The sequence below is a fragment of the Gasterosteus aculeatus genome, chromosome 2, assembly GCF_964276395.1.
Source record: "Gasterosteus aculeatus chromosome 2, fGasAcu3.hap1.1, whole genome shotgun sequence".
Lineage (NCBI taxonomy): Eukaryota > Metazoa > Chordata > Actinopteri > Perciformes > Gasterosteidae > Gasterosteus > Gasterosteus aculeatus.
The window spans coordinates 10,745,447-10,763,801 of NC_135689.1; the positions used below are offsets into that span (position 1 = coordinate 10,745,447).

Here is an 18,355-nt window from a genome sequence, read left to right on the forward strand (position 1 = left end):
CCCTTGTTCTCAGGCTCTGTAATCTTTCACTTTTTGGCTTATGACTTAAGAAACAGCTGGACGCTCTCACATCAGCTGTCATGAAGGAAAAAAAAGAGCAAATCCTCTTCCATCGTTCTTTTTTTTAATCAGAACTTCTCCCAATCTTACGTCAACTAGCCACACTGTCTCGTTCCCTTTGTGGGAATTGTTTTTTATAAAAGCGTATATTTTGTTGAATAACGAATTATTGTTATTTTGTGAATAACTTTACCCGACATGTTTTCCTTCTGTGAGTTTTTCATGAGCAAATTCCCTAGTAAAGGGAAGACCTGCTCAGCTTCCAGTTTGTTAGAAGTATATATTAAATAGGTTAACTGACACACAGCTGGTATTTGTGCTTCACAGTGTGATGTCTCATTCTCAGAAATGCGGATTTGTGAAATCTGGTCCAGCCTATGTGTTCTAACTGAATGAGGTTAGTTCTTTACAGTCTTTGTCCTCGTAGATGCATTAAAAGTACAATGCGTTCCTTTATTGAAGTCTAGAGAGGTTTTATTTTAGAGTTGACCTCAAGTCACCGTGTTCCTCCCGAGAAGAGGAAGTCAGCCAGAATGCTGAAATAATGACAAAATGTTGAACTTGCTAGCTTTCTGTTGAAGTGAAGAACTTCAAAACAGGAAATGAAAGGTTTACAAAGAAATAATTGAATGCTCATATCTTCAATGCTACTTTTTTGAGCACATCAAAATAGCTATTTTGATTTTATGTTACAGCAAATAAAAGCTACTAAAGTGTGGATTGGATTAAAGGATTATAGATGAGTTCAAAAGCCATCTCAGGCCACTCCAAAGAGCGCATTATAGGCTTCCTTAAGGAGCTCAAAGTAACTTTGGGAGAGGGTTACCATGGTTACGTGCCAGAAAAGAGGCTCATCCATCACACACATGCCTGTTGAGGAAATGATGAATTACTTTCCTGTAAATTAAATGAATCACTATCATCAAATAGGGAAATGTTTCAGTGAGTTGTGTGACAGGCACAATCTTAAAGCCCTATTTGTTTTTCAGTTACTGAACAATACATATGAATTAGGTTCTGTGACCCCCCAAAGATCCCCAAAGTGTAGAAAAACAAATTCACTTAAGAAAGTTAGTACATTTATTCCAAGGTTTCATAAAAACACACATTTTCATCTCCCTCATACTATCAAGATGTACAGGATTTAAACTCTGTTGTCTCTTGCTTCCACTTCAAAATAAATAAACCAAGAAATGATGCTGTCACTTTTGTAAAAACAGTATCTACACATTATTTCAATAATAAATAATTCATAATTTGCTTTAGTTAGAACAGGTTTTGCAATGAAAGCTTGAGACATTGTAATTGCATCAGTTACCAAGTTGATCTATACACAGAATATTCTTTACTGACCCAATGCTGGACCACAAAACAGATGCTCACGCCTCAACGGATTTTTAAGATATAATGCCCGATGTATCACAACATTTTTCCTGAGTGACATTGTGTACAAATAGTACATCTAATTTCTCTGCATCTTCACGGCTAATTTCATTCTCATGCCGCAGCCTTACAGTTTTGAGTATTAAAATGATTTTTAGAAAGGAATGATAAAAGGCATCCGGTAAAAGCTATATGTTGCATACTATGAAGATTGAAGTGAGTGTTGACTAAATCACAAAATGGTGACTGATTTCATTTATATAAAATGAAAAAATGGCCTGGCAGTCATTTTTGAGGGATTGCAGGAAACACACCAGCATATTTAAATGTTGCCCGCTGAGTAAGCAGTTGAGACGTCAATAAGACGAGAACCGTGGTTCATGAATCTTACATAGTTGTGTGCTGAGAGATATTTATGGTCTAGTAAAAAGCAACCGCTGTCCCTTGGAGGCCGTGGCGTAGACGAGCAACGCAGGTGGTTTGTCGGTGTCTTGAACTCACTTAAGGCCATTGCTCCAGTGAACTGTATTAACAGTATCTGCTATTCGTTTGGTAGTCGTGCAGTTAAATACCATCAGTCACAATAGCGCGATTTGTAAAATACTCACATATGGGTTCTTCACAAATGATGTTGTCATTGCAGGTCTTGGCATTCCCATGAGTTAATTTACCAAGAGTCAAGGACACAGTCTGGAGTATGTCTCCAAAACCAGAGAATATTTGGTTCACTATTTTCAGTTCATCAAAGTTCAAATCCATCAATTGTTAATCGCTTCCTTCCAAAATGGTTTTGCCATTTCCTAATTCTGTTAAAACAGGCTTCACTCCTATGACATAAGCCCATCCCTCTCTGGTCAAAGTGAAACCTTCTGAGGAAATGCGACTAACGCTTCATTTTTGGCCCGTTGAACGTTTGGAACCCTTCTGCTTTTTCTCCTGTTCTTTTTCCTGCTGCTGCTTCTTCTCTCTCTTCTTCTCCTCCTTAGCCTCCTTGTATTTCCAGACAGGAGGCTCCAGGTAGCCCTTCTGCCGTTTCTTCTTTTTCTCCTTCTTTGGAGTGGGCTCCCCCGATTTTGTTATTTCAATCTTGGGAATACATCCCGTGGGGAAGATGCTGTTCCTGTGAGCCGCGCTGCAGGGAATGAAGCTCCTGATGCCTCCCGAGGCCCCACTTTCGCCGCGCTCTGTGTCCTGGCAGCACGAGGTCAGAGACACGGAGGTTGCCGACACTTCAGCCTGAGAAAACGAGGCGGTGATGGAACCTTTACTGTGGGACACGGCCTTCTCCTCCAGCTCGATGCTGCTGTGCTTTTCAAGCAGTTCGGGGACGGAAAACCGCGGCTTGCCGACCTCCGGGGGGCTCGAGGGGCACAGCGGCCGGCAACCGGTGGCTATCAGGGGGCTGTGGATGCCCGTGGTCATCCGCACCATATGGTCCAAGACCCCATTGTCTTCGGGGTCATGCGGGAAGTTGAAAGAAAGACTGTCTTTAATGCACTGCCGCAGCTTTTGACTGGTTGTTTTGACGGCCGTGGCCTTTGCCACCAGTTGCTTCAGCTCAGGCCACTCAGGAATGTAGCTGTCGCAGAACTGCTCGGCGACAGACTGAGCCTGCAGGCGGCGGATTCTGTAAAGGGTGTCAAAGCCTCCTGTCCTAAGGATCCAGTCCTTTAGACCTCTCCCATGGACCAGATCCATGGCATTCATGTCTGCACCTGTGCATGAAAAGGGGAGAGAATGAAAACAAAATAATAATCATTGGATGCTGAGGGACGGGTGGGAATCAAATGCTCCTTCAGTGAAATGACCCCACCATGTGGTCACTTTTGGAGCACACTTCATCGTGGTAGATGGACAGCGTAACACTTCCAAAAGGGAACCAGGGCATTTCACAGCATGGTGGGACAGGATATGGATTGCAATCCGGTGAAGAATGTTTACTAAAACCAGGCCAGAGTTCTACTACTACTCTGTTGTTTTATTATTGGACAAACATTTGCTTATTTCAAAGAATTTGATGACCCTCTTGATGAATAATCAAGGCTCAAAAACATAACCAAGAGTACCAGACATTTCTATTTTTACACACAACTCTGTTCTGTAAAGACATAATTTAGAGAGAGAAGGACCAGATCACCCTCTAAATCAAACACACATGACGTCCAAAGTTCTTATTTTCCTGGCTAATTATGAAGTGAAGATAATAGTTGGTCTGCACATGTAAGAACCTGCACTTACTGCTCTTGAATAAATCTATTGTCCGTGTGTGGACACCAGCACCAGATGATCCTCCTCCAAAGTTTACTGGGGGGGGTCTTATGTAACATGGACTCACCGTGCATTAACAGGGCGGATACACACTCTTCTCGGCTCTGTAGGCCGGCCTTTATTAGAGCTGTGAAGCCACGGGGATCTCTGACTTCCGTATCCACACCAGAGTAGAAGTTAAGGATGTAGTTTAAAATAGTGACAAAACCTGTGGAAGAAAAAAACACCGTCATGTGAAAAAGTCGATCAATCCAGAGCGGATGTTGAGGTTATGGGGTCACGGGACGTACCTGCCTGAGCAGCAATCATGAGGGCCGTGTTGCCATCATTGTCTTGGTGGTTGATGTCTATTAATGGACATACGTGCAGCATGGTGACAATGTCTATGAATCCCTTTCCCACAGCCAACATCAGTCCATTCTGAGAGGGAACAATGCGGGAATAAATGCACCTTCATAACACACATGAACGCCTTTTCGTTGTAGAAATGTTCCAAATGTAACGGAACTCACCCTGCCATTGATGTCCAGCTCATTGGCCTCTTCTTTAGTAACCCCTCTCTCCATGATCCTGCGCAGGGACGCGGGCTCGTTCCTAGCGCACGCCTCATACAGCGATTTAGCCGGCTCTGTGTGCTTTTCATCCCTTTCATAGTCGGGAAGCACCGAGTCGTCTGAGAGCAAACTGCCCGAGTCAGAATCATCATCCAGGAGGATCACCGAGTCGTCAGACGGGCCGGCGCCCAGGTGGGGGTCGTAACTCGCAGAGGCCATTGGTCACCCTCCGGCCCGCGTTCACACCCAGTTGTCGGGTCCGCGGCTCACCATCTACATCTTGAACAAGAGAGCATCCGTAGTTGTGATCGTGGACATGATTCCATCTCTCAAAATAAACATCTAATGGGAGCGTAAATCCAAGAATGACAGCATTCATTGGCAGATTTTGAAGCTGCGAACGTAGTGAAGAGATCTGATCCGACACGTGGGGGCCTTGTGCGTGACGCAGGGTGATTCAAAGAGGGGGTGCTTCACCTCACCTCTGCCCTCCCGTTCAGAGCGACTGATCCATAAGTCTTAAGTTACGAGAGGCATAAGCTGACTGTGCAACATGCTTCTTGCCAAATCCTATTCCCTCGCTCAGCCCATTATAGAACCGAAGACTGTGAGAACTCCTGTAACTAATGAATACCCAGGACATCTATAAAGATGTGCAATACATATATATCCGTCTGTGAAAGTCATGTAAGTGAGGGCATCGTGGGAGATGTGTACTGGGCTGAGAAAGGCCATATGGTGCCGGAAGCAATGAGAGGCGAGCGAGTGACAGCATCTGTCATGGAGTCGTTGTTGAGTCACACTGCTGAGCAGTAGAAGTGCACTCGGCTATCCAGTGGTTCTTTGGCATAAATCAATGAAATACGAATGTTATGTTTGTATAGAGGGTATTCGGAGGACATTTTTCTCAAGGCACAGGCTCAGGATGGGATAGACTTAGTCACTCCTAATGTTTTGAGCCTGAGAAAGAGCTTGGTTGCTCTCCAGTGAGGGATTGAGGGGTCTCAGTCTTCAAGCTGTCTTGACACACACACACACACACACACACACACACACACACACACACACACACACACACACACACACACACACACACTTTATCCAAAGTAGCAAACAAGTAAAACACAGACTGTACAGGCTGCTTAACAATACATTAGTGATATATACCATAATTAATAGCATAGTTTGGATAAACTCTCTCTGAATGCCGGATAGAACTGCTCAGCTCCTTTAATCCCACAAACACATGTTCCCTTTTCCCCATTGTGCCATGCAGAAGAATGAAGATTACAATCACACACATTTTTTCTCTCCCTTCCTGTGCAAATGTGGAGTGCTCCTGTTTCAACTGTGCCATTGTGGTCTACACTTCCTGCTGAGAAGCACTTTGTATCAGGCGTCTTCCTCTGATCCTAAATGTGATCTGGGGAGGAAAAATTTAACAATTTGTGCCCAAGCAAAGTGAAAAATATCTTAGAGCAAATAGTAAACACAAATTCTTACCCTAAAACCATCCGTGGATAAGTCCTCTTCTCTTTCTTTTTCTTTTTAAATGGCTCTCGGAGGTTAAACCACGCTCATTAATTGGACTTCCCTTCTTCTCGTGGACTCTCGTTGGAAACTGGTTAGGTTTACGTTTCCAAACTGTCTCCGGCTGGATGCCGTCCCGCTCCCTCCATCGCTCCTGCTGGCCAGTGAGGATGCCTCATCAGCCTGCAATCCGGCCAAACATAGTCCCAACATAGTCTCTGCCGTCCTAAGTCAGGCAACATGCTCTCTCCGCCTCATCCCGATTACAGAAGATTTAAGGATTAAGAGAAAGAAACAGCCAACCTTGCTCCCCTGACAGTATGTTGAGTTAGTCAGCTTCCCTCTCATCTCTCTCTGAATATGTCCATCCACAGCCCTCAGCTGCCCGTCTGTTGTGTCAGAGAAAACCTCTGTTAAGTGTCCAAATAAGTGCTGTGGCTGAACCATGGAGGCTATGGATTCTAAATCTGCTGCCGAGGACCCCCTGCCTGAATAATTTCTGTGTGTCTGCTGCCTCTCGGGCCGGGTTTTCCATTGAAATCCATTTGTTGGGGCAAAAAAAAAAAAATAGCCCTGCTGTTACTTTAAGCCAGGGGGCCTTACTTACTAGTAATTATTCCCATTAAAGGGGTGACACACTCAGACATGCATGGAAACACATGGACATTCTGTGACGCGTCAGTTGAAATATGGTCTTCTTAACCATTGCATATATACATGAAAGATTCCAAAACCTTTAACTTCAAATCATAAGAAACCAGATGAATTGACCTTCTCACTAGTTTCATGTGGGTTCAAGCTTTTTGCTTTTGTTTTGATGGTCGCGGAATATCGGTTGATTCAGGGCATCACAGCATCAATCAGGGGGCACGAAAAGGTGCATGTAAATAGAATGTTGCCTGTCTTATGAAAAGACTCCTCTCTGTTTGTGGGATACACCGTCCTCTTTTGATCAAAGTGGGTACTGCGACGTTTTGACGTGAACCCTGTTTCTGTACATCAAAATAATCCTCACTGAGGACTCCAGCCTTACAGAAAGACACGTCTTGTTTGCATTTTGCACAATTGCCCAACAACAGACATGCTGTTAATGCCAACCATCTAAAGTGGACACACCTCCATCAACATAATCCCACAAAATCTATTCAATGACTTATTAGGCCTCTTTGGCTTTCAACCACCAAATCAGACCCACGGCATCACAATAACCTGATCCATTACTCGAAAGGCGATATGTTTAAACATAAGAGGCCGAGGTGGTCTTGGCTTCTTACTGATATGAAACTGAGGAAGAGGAAGTAAAGGGCATGCTTCGGGGGGAGGATTTATAGCTTGTGAAAAGACAAAACAGATTTTTTTTTTCGATAAATGTAGAGGAAAGGGATGTCAGTTTGGCACAACAGGGTGGAGTAGTGGTGTGTGCTTTTTTCCTTCATCCTGTCAGATAAAGAAGAACTATCCAAGGAGCTGCACCAGACGAGGGCAGCACCACACACGTTGCACACTTCAGCAGCAGCATTTTGTGTTTATCTCAAAAGAAAATCACTCACGATTTTGTGCAAACAACGTCTGTACGAGTAAGAGTTGAGGGACATTTTGTTCTTATTCCTGCCGGATATTCGCTTTCCTTTTAAGGTAACAAGTTATTTTCCTCCTATTCTGCAAATTCCAAACTGAGTCGTTCACTCATCACTGCAAAAGGATGTCCAACTTCTCCCCAGACACCGAAGTACCCAGCAGAGGTCAGTGGTAGAGCAATAGAACTTGGAAAGAGGCTTGGGAAGCAATTAACTAAGTTTAGCCAGCTTAGTGACTGATTCTGAACGACAGCCATGTGCTCTGCTAATGTTAGTCTGTTGGCAGTCTCTCTAACCAGCACTTCACTCAGACTCTGTGAGCATCTGCTATATTATTTCCAGCTATTTGGTTAAAAGACGGAACCCCCTCATGCTGTACTTGCTCTAAAGTGTCTAAAAGCCTAAAGGGATCAGATGAATGGGAGGAGGCGGGAGGAAACAGAGTTAAACTTGTTTATCTAAGACAAGAAGGAGAATGTGTGATTTGCCAGAAATGAGTTAGACGTGAAGTGGAAGTTTGGGGTGTTTGTGCTTTGACTCAAGGGAGGGGGGGGGGTGTGACCAACAGCTGGTGCACACTATAGAAATGAATTGTCCAAATGCATAAAATTAACCCCGGAGGAGGAGTCAATTTAACTTAAGACACACGAGGCAATCAGAAAACAACACACCTGTTTATTTAGTATAATATGAAACATTTCAAATGGGTTTCTTAATATTTTACAAAAACTAACATAATATTGGATTGCACACAAAACACTGCATGAATATTATTATCACCCTGAGATGAGAAAAGACATGAGATTTAGCATAAGAACCTGAAAAACAGAGGGTGCAGAACATAGTGAGTAACACATTGTCAACCAACGATTCCACAACAGAACATCACAGAGTGACAGTAATGGAACATTATTTAAAGTAGAAAAAAAGTAAGGCAATAGTATTACCAGGTATTTTCTGTTTGATGATTTATTGTTGATATATCAACGAAAACACCCAGATATATCTTGGATTTTATTTACATTTAAAGATTTTCTTGTGATAATTGGTGGCAAATCTTCTAAGCCCCAAATAACACATTCATGGAGGCAAGGGTGCGTCACTTTTACACTTTATCGCTGTATTCCTGATTTATGGGTGTGTGTGAATATTTCTGGATATATATTTATATAATAAACTGTGAAAACAAACCTAAACTTCCTTTAGATGTTTCATACCAAACGTGTGTTGATTTCTAAATGGCTTCAGGTGTGTTATTCGAAAATGACTCTTGCTCCTGGGAGTTATTTTCTTCTGTGAGTGTTTGGCAGGACTCTGACCGACAGCGCAAAGAAACTGTCTGTATTCAGTGGAGATGCATTTCATCTAAAGTATTCAGGAGAGAGTTCTTTACTTTGCTTTAAATGTGACCTTTAAATTAGAAGAGACCCCCAATCAGAGGGTGGAAAATACAGAATACTTAAAGCAGGACTCAAATGAAGACACCACGGTGGCCTCTGCCCGATCACTCTCGGCTTGGACTGCATGAGGATCTCCGGCAGCACTGGGACTCATGGGAACTTTAAAACTCTGACTGAGGTTGTCTAATTATATTTGTGCAGCAGCATTTTGGACTGTCTGCAATCTGGAAGTACTCAACTGTCTCAGAAAGTTAACAAGGATTTACAGAGTTTAAGTGATAAAAAGACAAATATGGATTTACCATTAATTATTTCTTATCTAGAGTTTGTATGTTTTTCCTGTTTTAAAACATTTCTTTCCTTCTTGCAACTGTGATGACTTAATTATTATTGTGAATTATTTGATCTGTATAACCTCACACTTGTAGTGTCAGTGAAAGAGACTTTTTCTCAGCATTCGTGGGCTGTAGTGGCTGATTCCTTTGACTTTTGGTGAAAGCACCAAGTTGACACCGGTGGTTTTGAGAAAAGTATTTTCGACAGATGAATGGATTAATTCTAATGTGTTTGGTGATCACATGGCTTTTCATCTGGCGTCATCATACCAAAGTTGGAATTCGTCAAATTATTTAATTTGTGAACAAATATGTGCAAAGCTAAGGACTCTCCCAACAGCCTTATCTCTACTTTGTGTCTAGCGCTGATTAGCTAATTCTAAGATAGTAACACTGAGGACGGTCTTTATGTGTATAAAAACGCTTCGTTTTTACTGCTCGGAGACGCCATTACACAGAACGCTGGAATACGTGCTGGTGTGTTTGACCTCCTGCTTGCAAGCAATAGTTAGAGCCAGATATCTGCGGAGAATTGCTCATGTAATCTAAATAAATGTTAACTTTTTGACTTTAATTGATCAACGTGCTGGATCCTTCTCATCAACCAACTCGGGGGGATTGGAGATCCCGACACAAGGGAAAAAAGTATAGCATCTTTTTAGCAACCATGTTTTTTAAACCCTCCGGTAATTATTTTTGTTAATGACTTCATGCTGTGGCTGTATTTTGATTTTTCATCCGGTCCCCAACGAGGGGCCGGGTTAGCTGGCTTTTCAGCAGCTCCTCGCCCATGATGTAAGATCACATGTGATCACATGACCTTTCAAGCCTTCGACCGAGTCTAGTACACCCTCATGCCCTGATTATCCCCAGTTGCTTCCCTAGGGGGAGGTTTCCCAGTATACACCTGCAAATTCCAGGCATAGCTGGACTCTACATCACAGGCGGCCTTAATTTGATACCCTATTTGTATAGTCTGTTATGTCTGAAGGGAAACTGCTCACGAAATGCAACCAGATATTTATTTACAGTTACGTATGAGACTGGATTTTAAAATAAAGGAAATCACTGAACCTAGTCTCTCTGGATAATATAATCCATATGCGCCAACGTTTGTTATTTGTAAATATATTTAGTAAATTAAGTAGCCACACACAAACACTACTGGTATGATTCAAGTACTCGAGCTGTTAAAGATGTTGTGTAATATGTGTGTGTGACAGTCTCTTAAATAGTTGAGCGTCATGGACTGTGTATTTATACCTTATTTGGGGCTGCTCAAGAGTTCACACAATCCATGTGTCACTGCCTGAGACTCGGGCAAAGATGAAGCGCGACTGCAGGGTGCCAGGACCGTTCAAAGAACGACTGAAAGAGAGAGCTGGAGAACAGATCGAGATGGTTTGAGGTTGGGGGAAAAAAGTTAGGTCAACGAGGATAAAATGAAAGAGGAGAAAGAACGAGTGAAGGAGCAAAGGTTTCGGAAAGGGGGGTGGTGATCCTCTATAGCCAATGAAGAACAAGAAAGGAGGATTTCAGGGTGGATGATGTGCTCCGTTTGGAAGTCATGGCTCACCGTTTCAGCATTCAGACGGACGGACAGGAGTTGCCCAACCCCGCTGAGTAATACCTCCACGCCGCCTGGACTCCTGACTCAGAGCGACGACATTAAAGAGGGAAGTTTTGTTCTGCTGAAGAAGGCCCGAGAAAATCTGAAAACTGAATTTACAGGGTAAGCTTCTATTTGGCGCACATGGTGGCTGTTTTTCTTTTGAAATAAGCCAGAGTTCAGGACGCCTGCGGTCAGTTTACCTGCGTCTGACTTCGTCGAGTTGAGAGACGGGCGAAGAGGAAAAGAGCTCTGCGGCTGCCGTCCAGACGAAAACATGCCTCCTTCTTCCAAGATCAGTTATTCACATGCGTGAGGTTCCCTGTGTGTGTCAGGCTAGAACGAGGCGGGCTGCGGCGGCTCGGCTCCAAACTGTGGGACAGCTGAGACAAGAGCTGACGGAGCAGAGGCAAAGAGCACACGAGAGACAGAGAACACCGACAGCCAGAGGGTCACAGCAGCCGGGAGACGTTTGAGGACCCTTTGCTTCTCCGCCTGGGGAGAATGAAAGCTCTGCAGAAGAATCAGGGACGCACTGACCAGATGTTGGGAGCCATGGCTGATGTGCTTACTTCCGTGGCCATGCCCAGTCACCAGGGGGTAAGTCGTGGATCCTACTGTGTGTTTGCCGGCTGTTTAGAAGCGTGGTACCAAAGAGTAAAAGAGAAGGCGCGCACAGGGGTGTTTTTCAGAGGTTGCAGATCATGACGTCCAGATAATCTCTGGCCAATATCATTCCATGAATTGTTTATTTAGTGTAATTTCTGTAATTTGAGCGTAAACCTAAAATGTCAAGATTAAGGGATTGCTTGTCTCTGTTCAGTGCTTAGGAGGAATCTTGGATGTTTCAGAGGAACAGGAAGCAGAGTAGTGGTGATTAAACCATCTGAACCATAAACAAACTCCTGCAGGTCTGGTGCCTTGCTGCCATCCAGCAAATTCATTTTCATTCTTCCTTCCTTCCTTCCCTTTATCTGCCAACTAAACGGAAAAGAGTCTACTGGAGGAATGTGTTTTCTGGTTGGTTGAAGGAGGCTGTCGTTCTATAATACAAATATAATAATCATGATCAGCCACCTTAGATGTAGTTCTAAAAAAACTATATGGAGCCTGATGTTTGCATGAACTGAGGGTTTTAACACAACATCTGCAAACATACAGGTCAGAGTGCACTAAAATATCAAATGGGTTTCTTTTTGAAGCTCTACTTTTTCTTTGAAAAATGTTTATCTTGATAAATAATTCCCTCCCAGGCACAGTGGTTAAAAAAACACACACACAACAGTGATTAGAATCTCTCTCCATCCCCGCAGAGGACTGAAAACCGCCTCTATTTACCTCCACTCCGGTGCTGCTGAGATTGTAAATAGATTGAAATGGCTGTCTAAGCAGTTGTTATTCAAGCTCTGTGGCAGAAGTTGGACCTCAACGATTTCCTTTGCATTCTTGCTCAGTGCGTAATGGAGAAAGGGATGAAAAAGATGCAGGGAATAGTGGAAAATAAGGCCCCGCTATAATGTCTTGCGGTTACGTGACCATGAGCACTCGGTATAATCTTGCCCATCACTTCCTCCTCGAGAGGGCACCTCCGCTGACAAAGACGTCTCTGTGTGTAGCCCTCAGAGGGGGTCGAGGCTGACCTCCCATCAAGCGGGGAGGAGAAGGGGCCTGCGCGGGGCCACTGGGAGCCGGCGGGGCTGCAGCGGGAGCAGAAGGCCACTGCTGAAGAAAAGCCAAAGCAAAGAGAAAGAACAGGTAAGACCTGAAAGGGCCGCACTGAGTGCGACAGACCGTTTTGTGACCTCAAACCCTACAACTCCCTCGCCACACCAGTCGGCTCAGAGAGCCACAGAAAAACAAACCTCCAGGCTCAACTGTCTTTGTGTGGAACGTCTCAGATACTTGGCCAGTTGTCACCGCGATGAAAACCCCTTGCTGCATTCTGTGTTAACATGCATGCGGTGATGACTTTGTGACAAATAAAGAAACTAGAAGTGCGTCCATTCCACGTGAGCTGCTCAGCCTGCTCTTGCATGTTAACCACTGTTTAAAAACAGGCCTGCCCCATCAGCCATATCGGATGGTGGTCATTAGGCAGTAACAACTTCAGGGAAAGTATCAGATCAGTGTTGGTAATCTACTCTTGTTAAACTCCACCCTCTTTATCCTCTATTAGCACTGATGGCATTAAATTGCTTTGCTGTAATGTTCCGTGCATGCAAATATGTTTGAGAGAAACAAGAAAAAAGTTCTTGTGTGTGTCTGTGTGTGTGTGTGTGTGTGTAAATGCAACACTTTCCAGATGGGAAAAACATGTTCAGCTGAACTCGCTTACCCATCCTGCCCGTGCACCGTTGGGTGCACTGGATTCGGCTGTTGAAGGCTTGTGCACATTGCTATTCTCCTCGAGTGGAACTGAACAAAGGGATCTTTGTAGCTGGATCTGGGTTTGGGGCAGGGGCAGTGTGTATATGTGGGGGGTTTGGTCGCAAGTACCATGTGGCTGGACCACAAACTGCGGGGTGTATGGCCTACAGAAGAGACATCAATGGCTATCTGTGATGGTCTTACTCACGTGGGGTGTGCTGTCGACGTTCTGCCAACTCAGCTCTCAGAAATTCATTATTTAAGACCAAGTAAAGGATGATGAGTTGAGATTATCTATTCCATTCCCTGACTGGTTCCTTTGCTCAATTGTTTTTGCCCACCCCAATTTCCTCTGAATGGGAAATTGGATTCGGAAAAATAAGACACAAGGCAGAAAAACATCTGAACACGCCAACAAAGTACAAACGTGGTCGTGGCACACACAATAAAGCTGTATGATTTTATTATTATAAAGACGGGTGTTATTAAAGTCTGTTTTAAACATTACATGGTATGACTGACAGAGATGTTGTTTCCATCGCTAGCTGAGGCAGTGAAAGGGGATGGAAAAGAGGAGAGGCCCTTGCTTTCTTTAAAGACGCGCTTCATGGGGCTGTAAGGGCCAGCTGTTATGTGTTAGACACAATATGCCTGCTTGTGGCTTCCTAGGAATCACAGGACAGTATTTCCCGAACTCAGATCCCATTTCCCTCCTACTGAACAGCTTTGTTTTTCTCCTCCACCCCCCCGGGTGGTGAAATTTTCTTCGGACTACCAGTAGCCACGTAGCAGCTACGTAGCAGCCACGTAGCAGCCATAAAACTACAAACTAAACTAAACCACAAACTACAACGATATTCGTCTCTCTTTTAAGACGTTTTTATGGGTAACATGAAGCCAAATCCACAGAAAACTGCACTGAATCAGTAAGAGTAACAGTGTAGTAATTGATCAATAACTGCATGCACACCCTGGTCACATGTAGCGACAATTAAACTATGCACATCATTTAACTTTGTGCTAATTTGCACCCAAGACATACCTACAATAGCAAAAGTTCTAACAGTTTTTTGACAGAAATAAATATGAAAATGATGAGGAAAACTGACACCGTACTGTTCCACAGTCTATAAATAAATAAATAAAACCACAAAACGTCTAAAGGATTGGAAATACTAAAGATCCCAAATGAACATGTTGAGTAGTCTTCTGATGAAAATCAATACCCATAAAAAATGCTTATGAGCTGGAGGGTAATTTGATATATTCATGTAGATGAGTTATAATATTTAAACCATGTAGAAGATGCAGGCCCTTGTCCATAAGGAGAGGCTGGGAGCGTGTGCCATCCAACGTGCTGATCCCAGAGGACGCCGGGACTGAACGCTGCGTGTCTGACCTTAAATGGGCAGAGATCGACCTGAAGCTGCATCATATTGAGTTGTAAAAGCCAGAAACAGATTGCATTACCTCACAATGGTGGATGGTGTAATTGTGTTTATTTACACACATCATGTGTATATACTGTGTTTGATAACTTCTAGATTCAATCTGAATCAGAAAATAGAATTAGTCCTACTTGCATAAATAGCAAATATTTCCCTCCTGTAGCGTATAGATACCATACGTTGTTCAACATGACCATGTTGTCATATTGTTGTCTTATTGTCGTCATACATATTCAAAAAGCTCTGCCAGTGCTGTAAACGTTGGTCAGAGAACAGAACTGATTCTTTGACCTAAAGGTCTGTTTCTGAGTAATCTTGTGAAATAATGTCCATCTACCTCACGTATCTGTGGACTAACGCTGATCAAGTTTATAAACTGTTGTTGTTGTTGAGGCGCAACAACCTTTTTGGCCACTTGGGGGGAAAAACAGCTATTTATTTACTTCCAGCGCACAGAGCCACATTAACAATCATCTGGAGTTGTGTTTGTAAACAATAAGCAGATGCAAGAACAATATTGACTTTGTCTTAGCTCTGTTCCTGGTCCCTACCAGCACATGAGGGACATATGTGCTATAACTTTGTGTGTGTGCTTAGCAGAACTCTTTTTGTTGAATGCAGCTGACTGTTGTGCACTAGAAGGACACTTTGAGAGTGGTCTCGATGAACTGGAGAGTGACACAAGCTGTAAAGCAGATTTGGGAGATGATTGACTGCTGTTTCATCACTACAAGCACCAGCCCCTTTGAATCATCTTTCAAGGGCTTAGAACCACAGGTTCCTCACCAGCAGAACGTGGCCCCATACAAGGCACACACACTCCACAGGAATGAGAAAAGCTGATTCCCAACTTTCATGGTTTGCCCGTTTTTAAGAGATTTACAGCATGATTATGACTTTATTTTCATTTTTAGGAAACTCTATCTTTAATGATCTTTATCCAACCGAAAATCTCTTTCCCTTGACAGAAAACCCTCCGGTCTAAGTCGTTATTAATGGAAAAAGCAGCGGCGTCTCTCCATGTGTGGTCCCTCGCTTTGCTTTTGTTTAATTAACATTTTCCTCCTTTGGGTGGTGTTTTAGCTCAGGCCTGAGCCTTGAACACAGTGAGCAGCGGTCCCGGCGTGTCAGTGCCAGCGTTGCTGCTTCTAGAGCAAGGTTCACCGGGACAAAGAGAGGGAGGGAGACTCTGGGTCAGGTAGCGAAGGAGCTGGATGGGAAAAGGAGTATGTGTTTGTGTCAATGTACAAAGTGTGTCTTTGTGCTTCTAATTTTGCCCTGTACGTGAGTAGGGTGAATATTTTTTTTTAAAGAAAAACAAGTCTCCACGGGTGGCGCGCCTCCCCTTTGTGTAGTGCAGAGCTCCTGCTCACTGCTTGGTGAGGCACCGAGGGGTACGAACGGTCAACAAATGGCGCACAAACACAGAGCAAGCCACCAGTCGGTGTCCCTGGAGGATGCCGGACGTGTTGTCTAGTCTGAGTGGATTAAAACAGCAGCACAGAAGAGTCCAGGACATCTGCAGTACTCTTTGACTTCTTCTCCATGATGGGACCTCGGCCAAAAGGCCAAAACGTCCCCCCCCCCCCCCCACCCCCCTCACACTTGTCCAGAATGCCAGTTTGCCTTAATTGGCGCTCAACTGAGAGAGACGACGGGAGGGAGAAAACGAGCAAGGAACTAAGGGAGGAAAAAAGCGAGGCAGAGGGAGGAAGGAAAATCTAAGTGAAGCATATTTTGGCAGGATTTCAGCAGGCTGACGGGGTGGGGAGAGGCTAATGTCAGAGGGGGGGGGGAGACCGACTGCAAAGAAGCTGAACCGAGGCTGGCTGTAGTTATTACTATACATGTTTTGCAACATCAAATTGGTGTATTTCCCTTCTGCAGTTCATGTTTGTGTGCATTATTGTGCACATTGGGATGTGCTGTGTTTGCAACATCTGTATGACAGAAATGTCCCTACAGAAGAACATGAAGAAATTCATCTTGTTCGTTTACGCAATGCTGATTCATACATCTTACTCAAAATTCCTCTCTGAACACGCCTCCTGAATGTGACTGACTGTCTCCCACACTGAGCGGAAAGACAACTTAAAAGCGCACATCCATCTACCAGTGAGCTTATCTTTAGCATGCCTTTAAAGTGTGTTGTGTTCGCAGAGAGAGTAAAGAGAGAGAGATGCACACCTCACCTCACATCCCCCTCCGCCCTGTGCAAGGCACGGGAGGAACATTTTTCCCATATTTTTGATAACGGTCCGTTTTTTTAAAACATTTTTTTAATTGCAGAAATGTTGATCTACAAACGTAGATGTGAAACAAAACGTGCACGCCTTTGGCGATCTGTAGAGGCTCTTCCAAGTGAGTGAACCCACCAATCAACGTTATGCAACAAGTAGAAACGCTTCCTACTGGGTGCAGAAACTGTGGCATATAAAGATTTCCCTTCATGAATATCAAATTCATCCCCAGAGCAATGTGTTCTTCGTTATCTCTCCGCCGGGTAGTGTGCGTTTGTGTAAAGCGCAGGCAGCGTTCCCCGCCGTTTGTAATGCTTCGCCCTCGGCTTCCTTCTCTTGCTTCTTTTAATCCCTCTGTTCCGCTGTCAGGTCCATTGTTTCGTAACCCGCTTTGAACCGCGCTCCTATACCCCGGCCGCGTTGGGCAGCCGTATCAGCGTCAGACAAGTGCAGACATTCAGTCGGTGCTGTTCAATATTCCCCTGGTGAATTGCCCCTGCAATCACAGTCGCTTAAAGCATCCATTATGAGCGATAGAAAGGCAGTGATGGAGGGAGGCCGGCAGGAGGAAGTGGGGGATTGTGATCCATCAATATCACTGCAGAGTGTTGCGTGTGGAAATATATGTGGAATATATGATACATCTATCCAAAGTGGGTTTCACTCTCACTTGTGAGAACATTTATTTCTACATGGTACAGTTGCTTCAGTCAGCGTTGTGCGAGTGAGGGCAGCCATGCCCCCTCTGTTCCCTCCGTCTCCGGCAGGTGACAGAAACGTCCTGGCAGCAATCGGCCAGCGCCCTGTCACCCTGGAGACCGGCTGACCCGAGAGACGGCACTGCCTACTTCAGGGATGCCTTCCTTGCTGTGCATGTGCGTATGCGTGCGTGTCGGTGAAGTGCCAGCCGCTGCTTTGCCTGCTCTTGTTTCCCGCCAGTGCCGCCAAAGAGGGAGCCATGGGCGGGCGCCTTCTCGCAGTAACCGCGCGGTGATTTGGGATGGTAGCCTGTGCGTGAGAAGCGTGGCGCGATGCTCGCTGCAGATGTGCGATGACATCACTCACAAACTGAGTCACAAACTCAGCAGCTTCGGGCTGAAGAGGAGATGCGTCTCACCCAGGAGATGGATTGGTCGGGTCTCTGAATGTGCAGTGTTTCATCACCGACGACCTTTTTCATCTCGGTCAGTTGTGTCTTGAGTTGTGTCCTATGCTGACAACATCATCTGACTGTGTGTCATCATATAGCGTTGAATGAAATGAATGTGCTGGGATGTAAAGTACACATTTAAATGGTATGTTGCTGCGTTAGGAATTACACAACGTCAGCAGCTTCCGGCTTCGACACGATCACGGCTTTATGAAGACGACAGGTTGTGTGTGTGTGTGTCTGTGTGTTTGTGTGCGCACAGATACGGTCCTGTGATTTCAGACTCACACCCATGCCATTCGATCTCTTCTCCCAGATGCTTCTCTTTTGATACTGGTGTACCCTTAGATACTATATTGAACAGGCCTGCGTTGTCCTACTAAAGGGTTTACAGAGTTATGCATCAATAGGAAGAAGTTTCTTGATTCACATGC

General features: G+C 44.4%; 2 protein-coding genes across 9 annotated transcripts in view; one reads left to right on the forward strand and one right to left on the reverse strand.

Annotated features, from left to right (window-relative positions):
- Nucleotides 1-1,122: 1,122 nt before the first annotated feature.
- ankrd33aa (ankyrin repeat domain 33Aa) lies at nucleotides 1,123-6,023 on the reverse strand. Of its 2 annotated transcripts, XM_078091894.1 has the most exons (6): nucleotides 5,769-5,997; nucleotides 5,567-5,688; nucleotides 4,224-4,544; nucleotides 4,002-4,131; nucleotides 3,779-3,919; nucleotides 1,123-3,158 (listed from the first exon to the last, which is right to left on the reverse strand). In XM_078091894.1, the coding sequence occupies exons 3-6, from the start codon at nucleotides 4,482-4,484 to the stop codon at nucleotides 2,335-2,337; spliced, it is 1,356 nt and encodes a 451-aa protein (XP_077948020.1). In that variant the 5' UTR covers nucleotides 4,485-4,544; nucleotides 5,567-5,688; nucleotides 5,769-5,997; the 3' UTR covers nucleotides 1,123-2,334. The 2 variants fall into 2 exon arrangements, with proteins under 2 accessions (XP_077948020.1, XP_040048875.2); XM_040192941.2 differs by lacking the exon at nucleotides 5,567-5,688 and having other exon boundaries at nucleotides 5,769-6,023.
- Nucleotides 6,024-7,237: 1,214 nt separating this feature from the next.
- The window catches only part of arhgef25a (Rho guanine nucleotide exchange factor (GEF) 25a), a 37,818-nt gene continuing 26,700 nt past the window's right edge, over nucleotides 7,238-18,355 (forward strand). For 2 of the 7 annotated variants that reach the window (XM_078091825.1, XM_078091858.1), the window contains exons 1-3: nucleotides 7,270-7,430; nucleotides 11,052-11,316; nucleotides 12,333-12,471. In XM_078091825.1, coding sequence (XP_077947951.1) covers nucleotides 11,221-11,316; nucleotides 12,333-12,471 — 235 coding nt within the window. In that variant the 5' untranslated portion in view covers nucleotides 7,270-7,430; nucleotides 11,052-11,220. Of the gene's footprint in view, nucleotides 7,538-10,697; nucleotides 11,317-12,332; nucleotides 12,472-18,355 lie in introns of those variants that run through there. The other 5 variants (XM_078091845.1, XM_078091831.1, XM_078091851.1 and 2 more) reach the window with 4 other exon arrangements.